This window comes from Hylobates moloch, unplaced genomic scaffold (genome assembly GCF_009828535.3).
Source record: "Hylobates moloch isolate HMO894 unplaced genomic scaffold, HMol_V3 SCAFFOLD_14, whole genome shotgun sequence".
NCBI lineage: Eukaryota > Metazoa > Chordata > Mammalia > Primates > Hylobatidae > Hylobates > Hylobates moloch.
Genome location: NW_026652289.1, coordinates 95,945,685 through 95,963,442, shown reverse-complemented (window position 1 = coordinate 95,963,442; position 17,758 = coordinate 95,945,685). Strand labels below are relative to the sequence as shown.

The 17,758-nt window shown below is 41.8% G+C and overlaps 1 protein-coding gene across 2 annotated transcripts in view; it reads right to left on the bottom strand.

Moving 5' to 3' along the window:
- TMOD2 (tropomodulin 2) overlaps nt 1–17,758 on the bottom strand; it is a 57,065-nt gene that overhangs the window by 23,097 nt on the left and 16,210 nt on the right. For both annotated transcript variants that reach the window (XM_032174321.2, XM_058427485.1), the window contains exons 3-7: nt 17,555–17,711; nt 12,446–12,568; nt 9,267–9,353; nt 5,994–6,124; nt 4,315–4,422 (exon numbers count right to left, since the gene is read on the bottom strand). In XM_032174321.2, the coding sequence (XP_032030212.1) occupies nt 4,315–4,422; nt 5,994–6,124; nt 9,267–9,353; nt 12,446–12,568; nt 17,555–17,711 (606 nt within the window). The remainder of the gene's footprint in view (nt 1–4,314; nt 4,423–5,993; nt 6,125–9,266; nt 9,354–12,445; nt 12,569–17,554; nt 17,712–17,758) is intronic.

Sequence of the window (17,758 nt, the reverse complement as noted above, 5' to 3'; positions counted from 1 at the left end):
AAGTGACCTCTCATGTTTTATTTCCAATAAACACTGCTGTCCTAAACTCTTGATTTTTATGTGGCCTCATTGTAAATAACAGTAGCATTTTAAATACATTTGGGCCTTCTCACTGGCATTCAGTGGGGACAAATTCCATTTGAATGCTCAGTTGCTATAGATGTGGTTATATAGAAGTGCTTGGGGCACGGTAAACTAAACTCAATCACAGGTGACTTACATTTGCATCCTGGCTTGGCCACATGTGGTGTAATCTTAGCTCAGTATTCAACTTCTTTGAGTCTCAGTTGCCTCATCTGTAAAATGGCTTGTGTTCACCACAAACCCCAAAATATGTTTTCTGATTGAATGCAAAACAGCCTTAAATGGGGACATGTCTAAACAGATGCCAGTCACACAGGGCTTCACTGATTCTAACAATATATCAGAATAATAATTTATAATATGAAAGCAGAATAAGGTTTGAGGTCCACAAATGTCATCCACCAAGAAACGCCTTTTTGCCCCTTGTTTGAATGCTAAAAATGGAGACTTTCTGCCAGGACTTCCAATAAAATAGTCACCCAGGCACAGTAACAACAAAGAAAACCTTTCCTAAAATCATCACTTCTTTCCCTTGGTTCTGCCTCTCTCTTCTCTGCTTACCCTTGAGGAGAGGGGATTTGGGGAGTGAGGAGGGGAGGAGGGTGGTGTGCCACATCTTAGAATTGGAGTGAAGAACAAGGGAAAAATTTCTGTTAGGAGAGATGCTCTTCAGAAAACAGTAGCAAAATCATATTTTGAAAACTCTATCCATATAAATGAATATATATGTATATGTATATATATATGTATATATATATGTATATCTTCCTGTGGTCCCTCTATTTTTTATAGACTGTACTATGATATACCAAATAAATTAAGCGTTTAAATTAAATGTTAAATTAAAAATGTTTTATTAATAATAGTTGTACATATTTTTTGGGGTATATGTAATATTTTGATACCTTTATACAATGTGTTTGCAGTGATCAAACTGGAGTAATTGGAATAGCCATCACCTCAAAGGTTTATCTTTGTGTTGGGAACATTACAATTCTTCTCTTCTAGCTATTTTGAAATTTATAATAAATTATTGAATACAAGAACTTATTCCTTCTAACGAACTGTATTTTTGTACCTCTTAACCAACTTCTCTTTGTCCCTACTCCCTTCCCTTCCCAGGCTTTAGTAACCACCATTCTACTCTTTACCTCCATGAGAACCACTTTCTTTTTTAGCTCCCACATGTAAGTGAGAACATGCTACATTTATTTTTTTTGTGCTTGGCTTGTTTCACTTAACACAATGACCTCCAGTCCCATCCATGGTGCTGAAAATGACAGGATTTCATTCTTTTTTTATGGCTGAATAATATTTCAGTGTGTATATATATACCACATTTTCTTCATCCATTCATCTTTTTTTTTTTTTTTTGAAATAGTCTTGCTCTGTTGCCCAGGCTGGAGTGTAGTGGCGTGATCTCCGCTCACTGCAAGCTCTACCTCCTGGGTTCATGCCATTCTCCTGCCTCAGTCTCCCGAGTAGCTGGAACTACAGGTGCCTGCCACCACACCCGGCTAATTTTTTATATTTTTAGTAGAGATGGGGTTTCACTGTGTTAGCCAGGATGGTCTCGATCTCCTGACCTTGTGATCCACCCGCCTTGGCCTCCCAAAGTGCTGGGATTACAGGCGTGAGCCACCACGCCCAGCATCCATTCATCTGTTGATGAACATTTATGTTGATTCCATATCTTGCCTGTTGTCAACAGTGCTGCAGTAGACACGGGAGGGCAGATATCTCTTCAATATACTGGTTTCCTTTCTCTTGGATATATACCCAGCGGTGGGATTCCTGGATCATATGTAGTTCTAATTTCAGTTTTTTGAGGAACCTCCATACTGTTTCCTATAATGGCTGTACTACTCTACATTCCCACCACCAGTATACAAGTGTTCCCCTTTCTCCACACCTTTGCCAACATTAGTTACCAAATAAAGTATTCTTTAAAAAGCAAGTTACAAAAGGTCAAATTTGCCTGAAAAGTGTTACCAAAAAAATCCAGCTCCTAGCGTAGTGCTTTTCATATGATAGGCATTCAACACATAGTTGTTGCATTAAAAACAGCATCAAAGTGATTATTATATATGGAATTTAATCCACTTAGTAAGTTATCTATTTGGTCTAGAATAGGAATTAGATTATTTACCAGTAGTGTTGAGAGTTGATTGTGAACTAACCCCACCCCTGCAATTTTACTCAAAATAATATATTACACAGAAGTGACAAGTCATTTCTTTATCCCTTTATTCATTTACATACAAAGTATATTGTGAATATTTTTGCTTTGCTGAAAAAAATCTACTAAAAGGCAGAAATAGTACAAAATCATACAAAGATAAGAATCCTTCAACTGTTCATTTCACCTTACCAATTATCTAGTTCTGCCATCTTTCTATTTTAACGATAGGTTTCAAATTCAAAACTGCTTTCAATCTACAAATTTAGATATGTAATAACTGCTGGTAAAAACATTGATTTTTGTAGCCTGGTTCCTCTTTTACATAAGTGCTTATTTCAAGTTTGCTGTGATCACCATAGAAACATTCTCTATTGCTAGAGGTTGGAGGTTATGATCATTCATTTATTTAACAAGTACTTTTCAAACATCTATTCTGTGCCAGGACCATGATAGGTAGTCATTACTTTCATGTCATCTGTTTTAAATGCTATTTTAGATCTTCCAAAATACACGTTACTTTAAATCAAACCATCAAGTCCAGACAACTTTTGTTTTTCTAACTTGATTCAAGGGCTGAGCATTAAATGCCATAGAACAACAGGCTGATGCCCAGGCTTCTGATAAGTGACATATTTTAGCAAATGTATGACAGCCAGGCATTGTGTGTAAATCTAGCATAGCTTGATGGTTAAGCTTCCTGGTTGTAGAACCAGAAAGACTTGGTAGTGAATTCTGGCTTTGCCATTTACTGGTTGTATTATCTTGGATAGCTTACTTAACCTCTCTGAGGCTGTTTTCTCATTTGTTAAAGTTGGAACTAATAATAGTATATACCTCATAGTATTACAGTGACAAATGGATGAGATGCTGCATGGAAAGCACAAAGATCAGTGCTGGCATTTACTAATTCCTCAATAAAGTAGCTATTAATAGGAGGAGCTACTAATTGGCTATTGATAGGAAGAATAAAAATCATGATAGTGATGGTAAAAGTATTTACCTGGGTCAAGGGGCTTCCTTATTTGGCTAAATTATCTAAAATGCATAGGAAAAATAGAACTTTTAGTTGGCTATCCATCTATCTATCTATCTATCTATCTATCTATCTATCTATCTATCTATCTATCATCTCGTTCTATTGCCCAGACTGGAGTGCAGAGGTGCAATCATAGCTCACAGCAGCCTAGAACTCCTGGGCTCAAGCAATTGTCTCACCTCAGCCTCCTAAGTAGCTGGGACCAGAGGTGTACGTTACCACACCTGGCTGGCTATTTTTTTCACATTCTGGTGTCAAACACAAAATGTTTCATGATTTGGTTGTCTAAGATATTTTAGACACATATTAATCCATTTCAAAGATTAAAATATACTTTAATATTTCTTTTTTTTTTTTTTGATACGGGGTCTCCCTCTGTCGCCCAGGCTACAGTGCAGTGGCATGATCTCGGCTCACTGCAACCTCTGCCTCCCGGGTTCAAGTGATTGTTCTGCCTCAGTCTCCTGAGTAGCTGGGACTACAGGCATGTGACACCATGCCCAGCTAGTTCTCATATTTTTAGTGGAGATGGGGTTTCACCATATTGGCCAGGCTGGTCTCGAAATCCTGACCTCATAATCCACCCACCTTGGCCTCTCAAAGTGCTGGGATTACAGGCATGAGCCACCGCACCCAGCTACTTCAATATTTCTATAGATGCCTAGTTCATGAAGGATTTTAGGGTCATAATATCCAATGACTGTAGATGCAAAAGTTTTAGAAAATGTATCCTAAGCACAGAACAAACTCTAAATGTTCAGTTAGTTAAATGCCAAACTTATCTTGTTTCTTTCTCTGAAAATTGTAATGCTGACAAAATTCCAGATAACTTAAAGCATCTGACAGTTCAGTTCTGAAGTTCTACTACTGCATTGTAACTATAATTTTGCTCATTAACTGTGTAGAATGTAAGTTTACCAGATCTAAAAAATTGTTAGCTAATGAAACAAAGTAAATAGAACCTCCAGTGAATTAAATAACTTCATGTTATATTTCTAAGAATTTTACTCACAATGGCCACAGGGTCATTGCTGCGAGTTGCGGCCAGGCTGAACTTCTTCACGTGAGTGTTGGTCTCCAGAGCCTTTGCAAATTCCCTCAGGGTTGGAATTGGAATGTTCTAAGACAGAGAAGACATGGCTAGTTGATGACCATTGTATGGCACACTCTTGTCAAGGTAAGAACCCACAACCTTTAAATACCATATATGTGTAGATAAATACATGATATCCCTTCTAAATGAGGAACATTACCTAGCCTTCAGCAACCAAGCTATCCTGAGCCAACAGCACCACTTAGTGTCCAATAGGGGAATCTAATCTACCACTATGGTACCTCTGAGTGTCGTCTTTCTGTTTTCCCTAACCAAGAAAGTATGCACATACTATACTTCCCTCTTTTTATTTTTCACTCTGTATTCTAGCCAGACTGACATATTTGCCACTGTTTTAATATACCAGTCTTTTTCTTTCTCAGACCTTTATATATGCTTTCCCCTTAGCCTGGAAATTCCTTTTGTCCTTTTCTCTTTCAAGACTCAGATGTAATATCATCTCCTTTGTTTACTGGATCTCCGAGGTAGCATTAAAATTTTTCTTTCTTGCAATTCAATGACATTTGGGGGCTCATCACATCATGTTATAATTATCTGTTTAGTGTTTTTCTCCTAGTACAATTGTTTTCAGAGTAAAGACTGAATAAATCTTATTCACCTTTGTAATCCTTTTTCTAGATCATTTAGCACAGTAATGACCACTGGGGAAGGAGACAATATGGGGTACAGTTAGAAGTGGAGAAGAGTCCTGGCTGCACTATAGCCTAACTCTATGACCTTAACAACTCTTTTAGTCCAACTAATAATTAAATGAGATAATAAATTCCAAGTATTTAGCAAAGCACATGGTGCATAGTAAGTACTCAATAAAAGTTGGTTATTATTAAATGCTAAGAATTGGCCCAAAAATAATAAACAAAAGAGACTTCAGGTAATGTTTACACACACATAAACACACACACACACACACACACTCTCTCTCTCTCTCTCTCTCACTCTCTTTCTCTTCTACTCTTTCCCTTTGAGAGTGGCATGACTTATTATCAAATTGAATAAAGTGGAAGTGACAACATGTGACTTCAGAAAACAGGTCATAACAGGTATTGTGGCTTCCTGCTTTCTCATCTTTCTGTCTTGGATCACTCGCTCTGGGGAGCCACATGGTGAGAAATAGAGGCCTCTTGCCAACAGCCACACGAATCTGCCATCTTGGAATTGGATCCTCCTGCCCCAGGCAAGCCTAGTACTGCAGCCCTGGATGACAACTTCACTACCACCTCATTTGAGACCCTGAGCCACACTATCCAGCTAGCCACTACCAGATTCCTGACACTGAAAAATTGTGTGTGAAATAATAAATGTCTGTTGTTTGAAGCCTCTAAGTTTTGGAGTAATTTGTTACTCAGCAATAGATATAACTAATGTACTATGCTTAACTCAGATATGGTGATTCTTTTCAAATAATTATAGAAATCACTGTTTTCCAAAACCCACTTCTTTTGAATAGGATACCTTGACTCCAACTCAGTGACTACAAAGAACTGCAAACAGGTGTGAAAACAAGCAATCGGTCATCTCTGGTAAGTTTTCTGACCTCATGATAAATTAAGTGACTGATGATAATCACAATGAAATACCTTAATGTTGTTGAGGTTGACTTCTTGCAAGCTAGGATCATTGGCTTTCATCTGCTGCAGGCTTATTTCCACATTTGTGGGATTTGGTGGTTCCTCAAACACTGGCTTTACTTTTTCACCTTTGACAACATCTAAAACACAAGTTTTCATTTTAAAAAATGCAAAGTCTCTCCTATGAAAATCAGTGGTGACTTCCCCAAAAATGACATTTCTTTCATATGCTCTGATTCCAATAACACTTTAATAGCAATGACAGTAGGTTTATTCTCAGCTAAGCAAGCATGGGAGTGGTATAGCTCTGAGTCACAGTTTGGAAGGCTGGTGTTTCTCAGCTGCAATGAGAATTCCCTGGGGCTAACACTGCATGGACCCAAAAGTTCAGGAGACCCTGCAGCAAACTCCAACTTTCCAAATATCCATGGGCAGTTATTGCTGCTCCATATGGACATCTGTCAGACTACACTAACTAGACTACAGGATCTGAGATACAAATCAGACACCACAGGAAGTCTTCATTTCCCAAACCTTAATACCCCTCTGGCCTCTTGATTATACCCTACCCTCCTCTGAGTTCTATTCTGGAGCTTTAGTTTTAAGGAAAGTATGGGAAGAGAAAGGGATAAAAAAGAAGAATGGAAGAATTCTCAAAAATAGTTAACAGAGATACAAAGGATTAATATCCCAATATACACAGAGCTCCTACAAATCAATAAGGTGACCCAATTAAAAATGAACCAATAATATGCTCAGAAGAATCTGTTACTCAACCAAAAAATATAAAAAGTAACTAAGCTCCAAAATAAAGAAATGAGATACCATTTCATTAGCAAACAAGTGTGCAACGAGGTAACATTTGGAGTTGGCAACAATGTGGAGAAAAAAGCATCTTCGTATTTCTCTATAAGTGGGAATGTGATCTGATGCAAACGTTTTGGGAGAGTAATTTGGCATTATCTATCACAATTTAAGATGTGCATGTTCTATGACCCAGCAATTCTATATCTAGAAGTCTTACCTACAAAAATAGCACAGATAAAGATATACATTCAAGGGTGTTCCCTGTTCCCTGATATATTGCTTGTGACAGCAAAACATGATAAACAAAATGTCCATCAATATGAAAATGGGTAAATAGAGTATAGCATCATCACGTAACAACTCATTGTCTATTCATTAAAAGAATCTATTCAGGAGCCAGGCATGGTGGCTCACACCTATAATCCCAGCACTTTGGGGGAGTGAAGCAGGAGAGTTTCTTGAGGCTGGGAGTTTGAGACCAGGCTGGGCAACATAGTGAGACCCAGCCTCTACAATAAAGTTTAAAAATTAGCCAGGTGTAATGGTGCATGCCTGTAGTCCTAGCTGTTCAGGGGACTGAGGTGGGAGAATCCCTTGATCCCAGGAGTTTGAGGCTGCAGTGAGCCTTGGTAGTGACACTGGAATTCAGCCTGGGCAACAGAATGAGACCCTGTCTCAAAAAAAAAAAGTATCTTCATTATCTATCCATTAAAAAAGTTATCTACTCATTTTGGGAGGCCGAGGCGAGTGGATCACAAGGTCAGGAGATCCAGACCATCCTGGCTAACACGATGAAATCCCGTCTCTACTAAAAATACAAAAAAAAAATTAGCTGGGCGTGGTGGCAGTTGCCTGTAGTCCCAGCTGCTGGGGAGGCTGAGGCAGAAGAATGGCATGAACCCGGGAAGCGGAGCTTGCAGTGAGCCGAGATCGTGCCACTGCACTCCAGCCTGGGCGACAGAGCAAGACTCCATCTCAAAAAAAAAAAAGTTATCTACTCATTAAAAGAATGAAGGAAACCTATAAGTACTTGTAAGAGGCCACAATTAGAAGACAAGTTAATATTTGTATGTGTATGTATAAACGTCCAGAAGGTTATGCACCAGATTGTTAATGGCAAACATTGTCAGAACGTTACCCTTTGATGCTGAAGCTAAAAAGGATGAGCATGTTTTAACCATATGCATAAGAAACAAGAAAGCCTAGACTAAGCAACATAGCAAGATCCTGTCTCTACAAAAAAAATAATTAACTGAGTGTGGTGGCACCTTAGTCCCAGCTACTCAGAAGGCTGAGCGGAAGGACTGCTGGAGTCCAGGAGCTGGAGGCTGCAATAAGCTATGATTGCACATTGCACTCCAGCCTGGGCAACAGAGCAAGCCTCTATCTCAAAAAATAAAAGGAATATTGCTCATGTGTGTCTAAATTACCACTATAAATAATATTTCATATATATGCTACTGAGATTAGAAAGCATCTCCAAAGTCTCTATTAAAGTGAATAAAATAAAATTAACCTAAGAAAAGCTGTAAGCCTAAAAATTAGTTGGGTGTGGTGGCACACGCCTGTAGTCCCAGCTACTCAGGAGGCTGAGGCAGGAGAATCGCTTGAACCCAGGAGGTGGAGGTTGCAGTGAGCCGAGATTGTGCCACTGCACTCCAGCCTGGGTGACAGAGCAAGACTCCGTCTCAAGAAAAGAAAAAAAAAAAAAAAAAGCTGTAATTTTCTATGAGTTTTCAAAGCACATGGATCACACTGTACTGCAATGATCTGGTTATTGGTCCTTCCTTACCCCGGACAGATAAATTCCCTTGGGCAGGGACCATTTTCATCTTTATACCTAAGCCTAAAACATTCCTGACACATAGTAGGTATTTAGTGGATGACTGATGAATGAATGAATAAAAAAGTCTAATTAATTGTACACGTCTACAGGAAATGATGACATAGAAGATGGTGGTGTGGAATGTCCTGTGCACGTAAGTCCATGCCAGCGTGTCTTTCATGCCCTCTGAGGGAAGTGGGCATTCAAATTCTAATGACAAGCATCTATTATTGAGACAAAAAGACACTCAAATAGAGAAGGGAACTTATTTAAGCTACCATAGTTGATTAAAGCATCCTTAGGAACATGAAATGCTGCATTTTGTGATGACCAAGCAATCTTATATCAGCAATTTTTTTCATGAATATGGATTATACCATTTAATGCAGACCCATATATCAACAATTTCATCTTCTGACTAAACAGATCTACCAAGAAAATGTTCTGGGCAACACACACTGATTTGTACTAGTTTCACCGCCAGATGGAGCTCTCATTGTCAGCTGCTCTGTTCTGGTTTGATTGCTTAAAGCCCAGTGATCCTAGCGAAATGACAGTGTAAAGCCTGCAAGAGTCAACAGGCCTCTCTCCTACCAGCAACCCTGGAGGCTCCAAAGCTTTACAAAACCACAGACTGCACATCAACTTACTTCTGACAGGTCCTTTGCCACCTTTATTGTTGGCTGTTTCTTCATCGAACTTTGGATTGTTGAGCAAATTGTGTACTCCAAGGACAGCTAAAAACAGACAGTCAGCAAATGAGCATTAAGTTTGAAGAAGCACCTTAGGATGTCCACATTGTTAATTTGCCCCTTGAAGAACAATTCTTCACATCATAAAGATAAGTCCCTGAGTCCTCTTTCCTTGCACAGCATATGGTACATGTATAGTGTTAAATACACTTACAAAAAACCTCCTTTCAAGACCACCAGTAATCTTCCTGTCTTTCTATATCTCCACATGTAGAATCATTTAGGATCTGAGGAACGGTGGCCTAGTTATGGCCACAATTTACTGAAAATCTGCCTAGACCTCATAGTTAAATAGACTCAACCTTTCAGTTTTCTCATCTGTAAAATGAGAAGGTGGGACTGAGACTAAGGGTTTTTAAGATCTAACATTACATAGATTACTGCATATATTTTTCCAGAGGCCTCTTTCAATGTCAGCCTCCTCATCTCTCAGTACCAAATATAATTGTCTCTAGAGCATTCCAGGGTGGGGGAAAAAAAGCAACATCAGCAAAGAAAAGGTCAGCTAAGCATACTGAGACTTTCAGCTTCCTGTATTACACAGAACTTGCACCAGGAGGCAGCATAGAATGCAGGAAACAACACTGGGGAAGAATGAATGCAGAGCAGACTAAACCTGCAACTGCTACGCAGACTTCCCTTTGCTAATGAAATTCCAGGTGATACTGGCCACCTGAAGAAGGATCCCAGAAGGGATAATAATCTGTTGACAGGTGGCAGAGGAGTGCCTCTGAGATGCTTATCAGCTCTACTGTAAGCTACATATTGAAGGAGGGAGGCAGCTGGCACAGCACAAGGAAGGGCAAATGGTCAGAGCCAGCAAGGACCTGGTGAAGACGGGGACTTGGGAGCAGTCAAGAATCCTGTCTCTGACCACGTTAAACTGTGTGACTTGGGAAGTTGTTAAATGCCTGAGTCTCCGTTTCCTCATCTGTAAAACAGGGATAATAATTATACTTTATTACCAAGATCAAATGACTTTCTATGTGTCAGGCACTGTTCTAAGTGCTTTACAAATTCTTGTTAAATAAATAAGAATTTGTCACTGTGGGCCGGGCACGATGACTCATGCCTGTAATCTCAGCACTTTGGGAGGCAGAGGTGGGCGGATCACAAAGTCAAGAAATCGAGACCATCCTGGCCAACATGGCGAAGCCCTGTCTCTACAAAAAATACAAAAATTAGCTGGGCGTGGTGGCGGGCACCTGTAATCCCAGCTACTTGGGAGGCTGAGGCAGGAGAATCGCTTGAACTCGGGGGGCGGAGGTTGCAGTGAGCCGAGATTGTGCCACTGCACTCCAGCCTCGGTGACAGAGTGAGACTCCATCTCAAAAAAAAAAAAGAAAAAAAAAGAATTTGTCACTGTATCTCTGTGAAGGGGACAGGAGAAGAAGAAGGTGTCCCATTTGATAAACACTGAGGCCACACAACAAACATATCTTCTTGCTGTGGCCCTATGCTCACCAAGTAACTTCTAATTTGGCTCCCATTGCCAGGTTTTCATTTTTATCTGTTATCTGTGAATTGGGCTAATGGATCAGTTCCCACCACTTTGCTCCAATCTGACTGCTTCTATATATACTGATAAGATCAAATTTCCAGTCCAGAGCTCCCACAGTTTAGGGCTGGGAACTAGACTCTGGATGGTGACCACACTGACACCCAGCCAGTCTAAGAGGTGCTGTTTTGCAGGTCAACTACCACTCCCTTGAAGAACTTTCTGCCTGCTCTCTATCTGCCACAATAACATGGGCACTATGCCGACACTCCTTCTTATCTAAAACTCAATGGCTGCCAGCCCATCTGCCCATGGGGCTGCCTTCAATTTTCCAGAAGGGCCCACCCTAGAGAAGATGCTGCCAACACCCCCAGCCAGGCTTCCTTCTGAATTCCTAGGGAACACAGGACGAGGGAGGGAAGCTGAGTAAGGATGAACAAGGACAGTTTTCTATTTGGATTCTCTCTCTGGTTTTACTGTATGAATTTCAGGATCTAATATCTTCCAAATAATTGGTGTTTTTCTCTTTTTCCTTTCTCAAGGCATTTCCTGGGAATTCAAGTTCAGCCCCGCATTGTCCCTCTGGGCAATTCTGGTAAAGACCATGAGGCAACCCAGGGAGGAGCAGTAGCCATAACAGGATCCCTCCACAGCAACCCCAGGGCTAAGACCAGTGGGTGCAAAACACCTTCTTCACCAGGTGACGCCAGTGCCTCAACTTCTGCAGTGGTCAATACGGTCAATATTAAGTTCACAAACACGAGAACTTCCTGACATCATCACAGAAGGAATGAAAATGCAATTGGGGTGGCTGGTACATATTAGAATAAGGCTGGTTCTCCCGGGAGGAAAGAGGTGATTATTCTATGTCTTCCAATGGAATAAAAATTCTTGCCAAAGCTGTGGACTGGTTTTTAAAGCACCTCTATCCTGTGGTGATCTAATAACCCTGGGTATGTAGAAGGAAGATCTAATGTATAAATCTACTGGTAGATGCAGAAAATCTTTCTTGACGGCTATACAAGACATGGGAGTGGGCCTAGGTAATTAAGGTCGAGAGACTTACTTTTCATTACACATTCTTTTGTACTCTTTGACCTTTTTCTATCTGCATTTTAAATAATAATAATTATTATCATGTTGCTATTGTTAAGACTAGAAGGCTAACAGACCTCTTAGCGTTTTCTGAATCAAAATGGAACAATGACTGTGGGATGAACAAGAACTTCATAGAAATGTTGTGATGATAAAATGCCAAATGTGAAAGCTTCTTAGAAAGCAAAAGAGCTGTTGTTTTATTCTTTAAATTCTCAACACTCCTTCATATTTGTTTGCTTTAATTTCTCACAGTAACTTTTGAGTTTTGTGAGATGGGTATTATTTGCAGCTGAAATAGAGCAAAATAACATTTGCTCAGAGAGGTTAAGTCACCTGCATCAAGACTTACAGTTTCATAATGGCTGGTGTCAACCTGCCATTCTCCTACCTAAGAGAAGCTCAAAGGCTGCTGCCATGGGTGCCAGTGCATGCCAGGAGGTCACAGAGCCAGACAGGAAAGTTCCCAGAGTTCAGGACTAACCTGCAAGATCATAGAGTTCGGTGTCAGAGGCACTGGCCAAAGCTTCTTCCAGTTCTGGGTCAAGGGTCACTTTTTCTTCTTTACGAGTTTCTATAGGCTTTTCTTTAGGGATGAAGACTCTCCCTTTAAATCAGAAGAAAAACGAAAATATTGAGTACTACTGCCTTATTGGTAGGGTAAGTTGACTGAGCAGAGAATGCAGTTCTGGCCATTGAGACCCATATGATTACGCCAGTTCATATCCAACTGAGATTCCTGGATTGCCAGGATGGTGCCAACATCAGTAAGTCACTGTCAGAGGGAAGGAACACTGGAGGAGGAATGCTGCATTCTGCCACACAGAGATCTGAGACTATAGTCCTTAAACACAGAGGGAAATGGTGGCTTCTACCCCTCTCCTATTGGCAGTACTGCCCTTGGGTCTGGGCAGGAGAGGCCCTGCCCTGAGTCGTGCACTTTAGAGGACCCCATACTCTTCCTGTGGCTGCACCTCTCCCCTCCAGGGGAGAAACCATGAGGCCAAAGGGATATTCCCATCCAGCATATACGCCACTTTCTAGACCACACTTCAGGTACCTAGGACCCTGGAATGCCTTGCCCAAAGAGCCCTGAGCCTGCCTCTAGGGCCTCCATAAGCCCCTTCCCATGTCTGTCCTCCAGAAGGCAGGTCACGCTGCTGGGTGTGTACCCCCAGGTCAAGGGGAGGCTATTTGTGGGGGAGCCTGGATGAAGCTTGGATATGTGGGCTTGGGTGTCCAACATGTGTGTTTGAGGCCCTGGCAGTGTGGGACAGATCAATATCCTTGCATGGAACTCTTGGAAGTCCAAGAATACTGGCCTTCTAGGTATATCTAAAGGAGGATACAACATATTTTAATGGTTTGTTAGCTTTAAAATATTTGGAAAATGTGTAATGTGGGCTTCTATTTGTATTCTTGCCTTGGACCCTGCAAATATTAGGGGCAGGTTCGTCTAAACAGCACCAGGAGTTCCTGAGTAACGAACTGGTGATCCCCTGGAGTGCTCCCTCTAAATCGGGAATGCAGACAACTAGCATGCCATATCTGGGGTCAGGTGGGCTAGTGTAGTGACCTGGGGACATAGGCACCTCTCTAGAGTCACCAAAGCAGGCATGATTGTAAGGAAAAATCAGGGTCACTATACTTGGAGATAGTGGGGGTCTGTAAGCAGCAAGACATTCTGTGTTTCCCACAGATGCATCCTCTGCCACCATCTCCCACTTCATCCTGTCAGTCAGATTCCATTTATTTTGTGCCCCACTCACTTCTGAAAATGCTGATATCTATTCCCTAACTCCCAGCTCAAACTTCTGGACTGATGAAATAACATTGCTGTACCCAGGAGGATGGCACAGTTACTGCTCCTAACTTTGAGCCAGGCCAACACATCCACATCCCACACGTGCACCATGGACATTCTAGAGCCATGATCAAAACATCCCAGCGCATTCATATTCCTTTCTAATTCTTCACAGCTTTTGACTCTTGGTTTCTCTCTTTTTTGAAGCTGCTCTGACTTTTGGGGCATAATCTTTGAAGTTGTTCTCTTCCATTTTGATCTACAGAGTTCCCTAAAGGCTCATCTCGCTCCAGTTTCAGCCCATTGGGACGCAAGTTCTCTCCAGGTCTCCTTGGCTAGCCTGGCTTATCCCACTCCTATGGGAAAGGAAAGGGTCCAACCCAAAGTCAATAACCCTCATGCATGAGAACCCTCCAGGAGAGTTCCCTGATTACAAGGGCTGTGTATTTCCTGTTTTACCATATTGTTAAATGGCTGGATAAGCAAACAGGAGTGTGTCAGAGCTGGGCACTCCAAAGACAGGAAAGAAAGGCACTGCTTGTGGTCAGTCTGGGGCATCCTGGCAACAAGGTCGTTATCACTGACATGCACCCTACTTCCTGCCTTGGGATCACTTTAGCCATCACATTTCTCAGAAAGCAGGAAAATACACTGGGAAACAAATTAGGAGGATGGCCAGAAGATAGAAAATGGAAAAAGAAATCAACCAATCAATAACATCTCAAATACTGGGGCTCATCTCAGACTTAACATTCCTAGCATCTATGGCCTGAAACATTTTCTTTCTGGCCAAGATGATCTTAGGTCTAGAGTCAAAATAGGATTTCTTTCTTTATTTGTTTGTTTTTAAAGACAGGGTCTCACTCCGTCACCCAGGCTGGAGTGCAGTAGTGCAATCATAACTCACTGTAACCTTGACCTTCTGGGCTCAAGCAGTCCTCCTGCCTTGGCCTCCCAAAGTGCTGGGATTACAGGCATGCCCAACCTAATATAAGATTTTCTAAGTTCCTCTTTCCTGGTACTAAACACGAGGTACACAGCTATTGGTATTCAGGAGAACTGCTGATGCAGATCCATTCCTGGAGGTTCAACCAAATAACAAGTTCTAAGCAAAGCTCTGCACCAGAGTAAAATGTAGCCCAGGAACCTGAGGTGAGCCAGTACATAGTATTCAGAACTGCAGTTGTGCAGCCTCTCTTGAGGACCTCATATCAGCCTCCCGCTGCTCCTGGATGGCTCACTGGTCCTCCTAGGGCCCCTGCATACTCTTCACTCTGCTCTGCTGCTCTGATTAGAATACTTGCTCCCTGCTCACTTTATTCAGTTGTGCTACTTCTCAACCTTCTCCTAAGCTACACTATGCAACCGTATATCCCTTTTATATCTCTATTACTCAGACAGCTCCTAAGTTCCTAACTCCCCCACCAACCATCTGGAGATTAATCTTGATCATGAGATAATTTACCATAGCCACTCCTCAGACCTCTACACTAAGAACAAAAGATAACAGCTTTCCCCTTATTATGCTGTCACTACTTGATGTTAATTGGGACTTTATTGAAGATTTGACATTATAATTTTTTTCACAATTAAATTAGTCCAATAGCAACTATGCTGCTACAGAAACAGATCCATATTTTCACAGTAATCCTTGATTATTTGCCTGGTTTGTCACTGTTCACTATTACTCTATTTATTTATTATTTTTTTGGAGACAGGATCTCACTTTATCACCCAGGCTGGAGTGCAGTGGCAGGATCATAGCTCATGGCAATCCTGAACTCCTGGGTTCATGGGATCCTTCCACCTCAGCCTCCCAAAGTGCTGGGATTACAGGTGTGAGCCACTGCATGTGGCCCAATTTTACTTTCTTAATGACATTCTCAATGGTGCGTGATCCACTGAATGTGCACAATACAGAGGGTAGCCTCGGCATTATGTGAGACAAGGCAGTAGCACTCTGCCTCATGCCAACTAGGAGCTGGATGCTCCTGCTCTCACTGCTGCAGTACAGATTTCTGAGATGCCATTCACTTGAATCCATGTTTATCAAGTGCCTCCCATGCCAGTTTCTGTGCCAGGATAAAAAAAAGACCCTATCACATGAAAACATGCAAAAACCAAAGTAAGTAAAGTGATGAACAATGTTACAGTGCTGTGAAAGCAATAAGTAGCTGTCATGATAGAAAGAAGAGAGGTCAGAGAAAGCCTGAGTACCTGAAATTTAAGCTGAGACCCTTAGGATGTAAAAAATGGCGACATGAGTCAGAAGGAAGAGTCCATGAGAAGACCAGCCTGAGAGAGGAAAAGAACTGAGCAGGTTCAGGGAAGTGAATGAAGACAGTGGGGGCTGAGGATTAGCAAGGGAAGGCCACCTGCAGGTAGAGAGCTGGATGGAGGCTATATCTACTTTAAAGACCACAGTAAGGATTTGAGACTTTAAGAAGGGAAATGCCAAGATTTGGTTTGTTTGTTTGTTTATTTATTTTGAGACAGGGTTCCACTCTGTTGCCCAAGCTGTAGTGCAGTGGCATGATCACGGCTCACTGCAGCTTTGACCTCCTGGGTTCAAGCGATCCTCCCATATCAGCTCCTAAGTAACTGGGAACACGGGTGTGCCATCATGCTTGGCTAATTTTTGTATTTTTTGTAGAGATGGGGTTTTGCCATGTTTCCCAGGCTGGTCTTGAACTCCTGGGCTCAAGTGATTCTCCTGCCTCAGCCTCCCAAAGTGCAGAAATTACAGGTGTGAGCCACTGCGCCCAGCCGACATGATCTGATTTGTATTATAAAAAGATTGTAGTTGCTGTGAGGTTATCAATTATTCCATTAGAATCTTAGGGCTCAAGTCACTGTCTATAGCTGAGGAAGCTGGCCAGGCTATTGATAGTCACTCTTCCTCCCAAGGAGAGCACAGGGTCGGGAGCTAAGGAGGAGGGTTTCCTATTCTTGGCTCAGAGCTCAATCCTGGCATGGAAAAACAACTCCTTGCTCCTCACAGCCCTCCTAGCTCTGTCATCCTGTTTCTCTCACTAGACTACAAGCTCCTTGAGGGCAGGGCAGGGTCTTATTTGCCTGTGGCTCTAGCATTTGGCCACAAGGCTCCGCACAGAGGAGGCACTCAGTAGATGATGGATGCATGAATGACTGCACTAGACTTTAATGGTAGCCTCTAAGTTTAGGGGTGCAGTGCTAGAGCCATCCCGGACATGGAGCAGAAGGCCTTGACGGACTTCTGAAGTTGGTAAAGCACCAGGCTAAGAGAAACACGCCAGTGCCTAGGAAACTCTCAGGCATGACACCGCCTCACATTTTCAAAACTTTCTTTGGGGTTCAAGATTTTTTCACTAAACTAATTTGAGAACTATCACACCATAAGTAGTCAGCCTACATATTTGATCATGTTTCTTTTTTCTTTCAATGTACTCTCCCCAACTCATCCTCCCCCGACTAATGGCATCCTATACCACAGCGATACATATATTACAACTGATGAACCGTCATGGACACATCATTATCACCCAATGTCCACAGTTTCCATTAGGGTTCACTCTTGGTGTTACATATCCTATGGGTTTAGCCCAATGTAGAATGACATATGTCTAGCAGCCATGATTCTTTTTAACACTGAATCCAGTTCATGGGCTTATTTCCCATTTCAGGGACAGTTCCTTTGCTTGATCCTCCATGACAATAAAATAAAAAGAGGTAATCTTAATTAAGAGTGCCTCTGTTCCAAAAAAAAAAGAGAGTGCCTCTGTTCCAAGATGCTCTGCCTGTGGTCCTTACCTTTCTTTTCTCCAGTGAAGGGCACAAAGTCCTCTCTGTCTTTCTGTTCCAAAGCCTCCTTCTCCAGGTACATGAGGAGGTGCTCGCGGTCAAAGGGGCCAGTGGCTGCCTTCTGTGTCTGGTCTTTCTGTCGAAATCCAGCCGGTAGCATGGCACTCTGACAAGACAGAGGTGTGAGCAGGAAGGAAGACGTCTGCCGGCCTG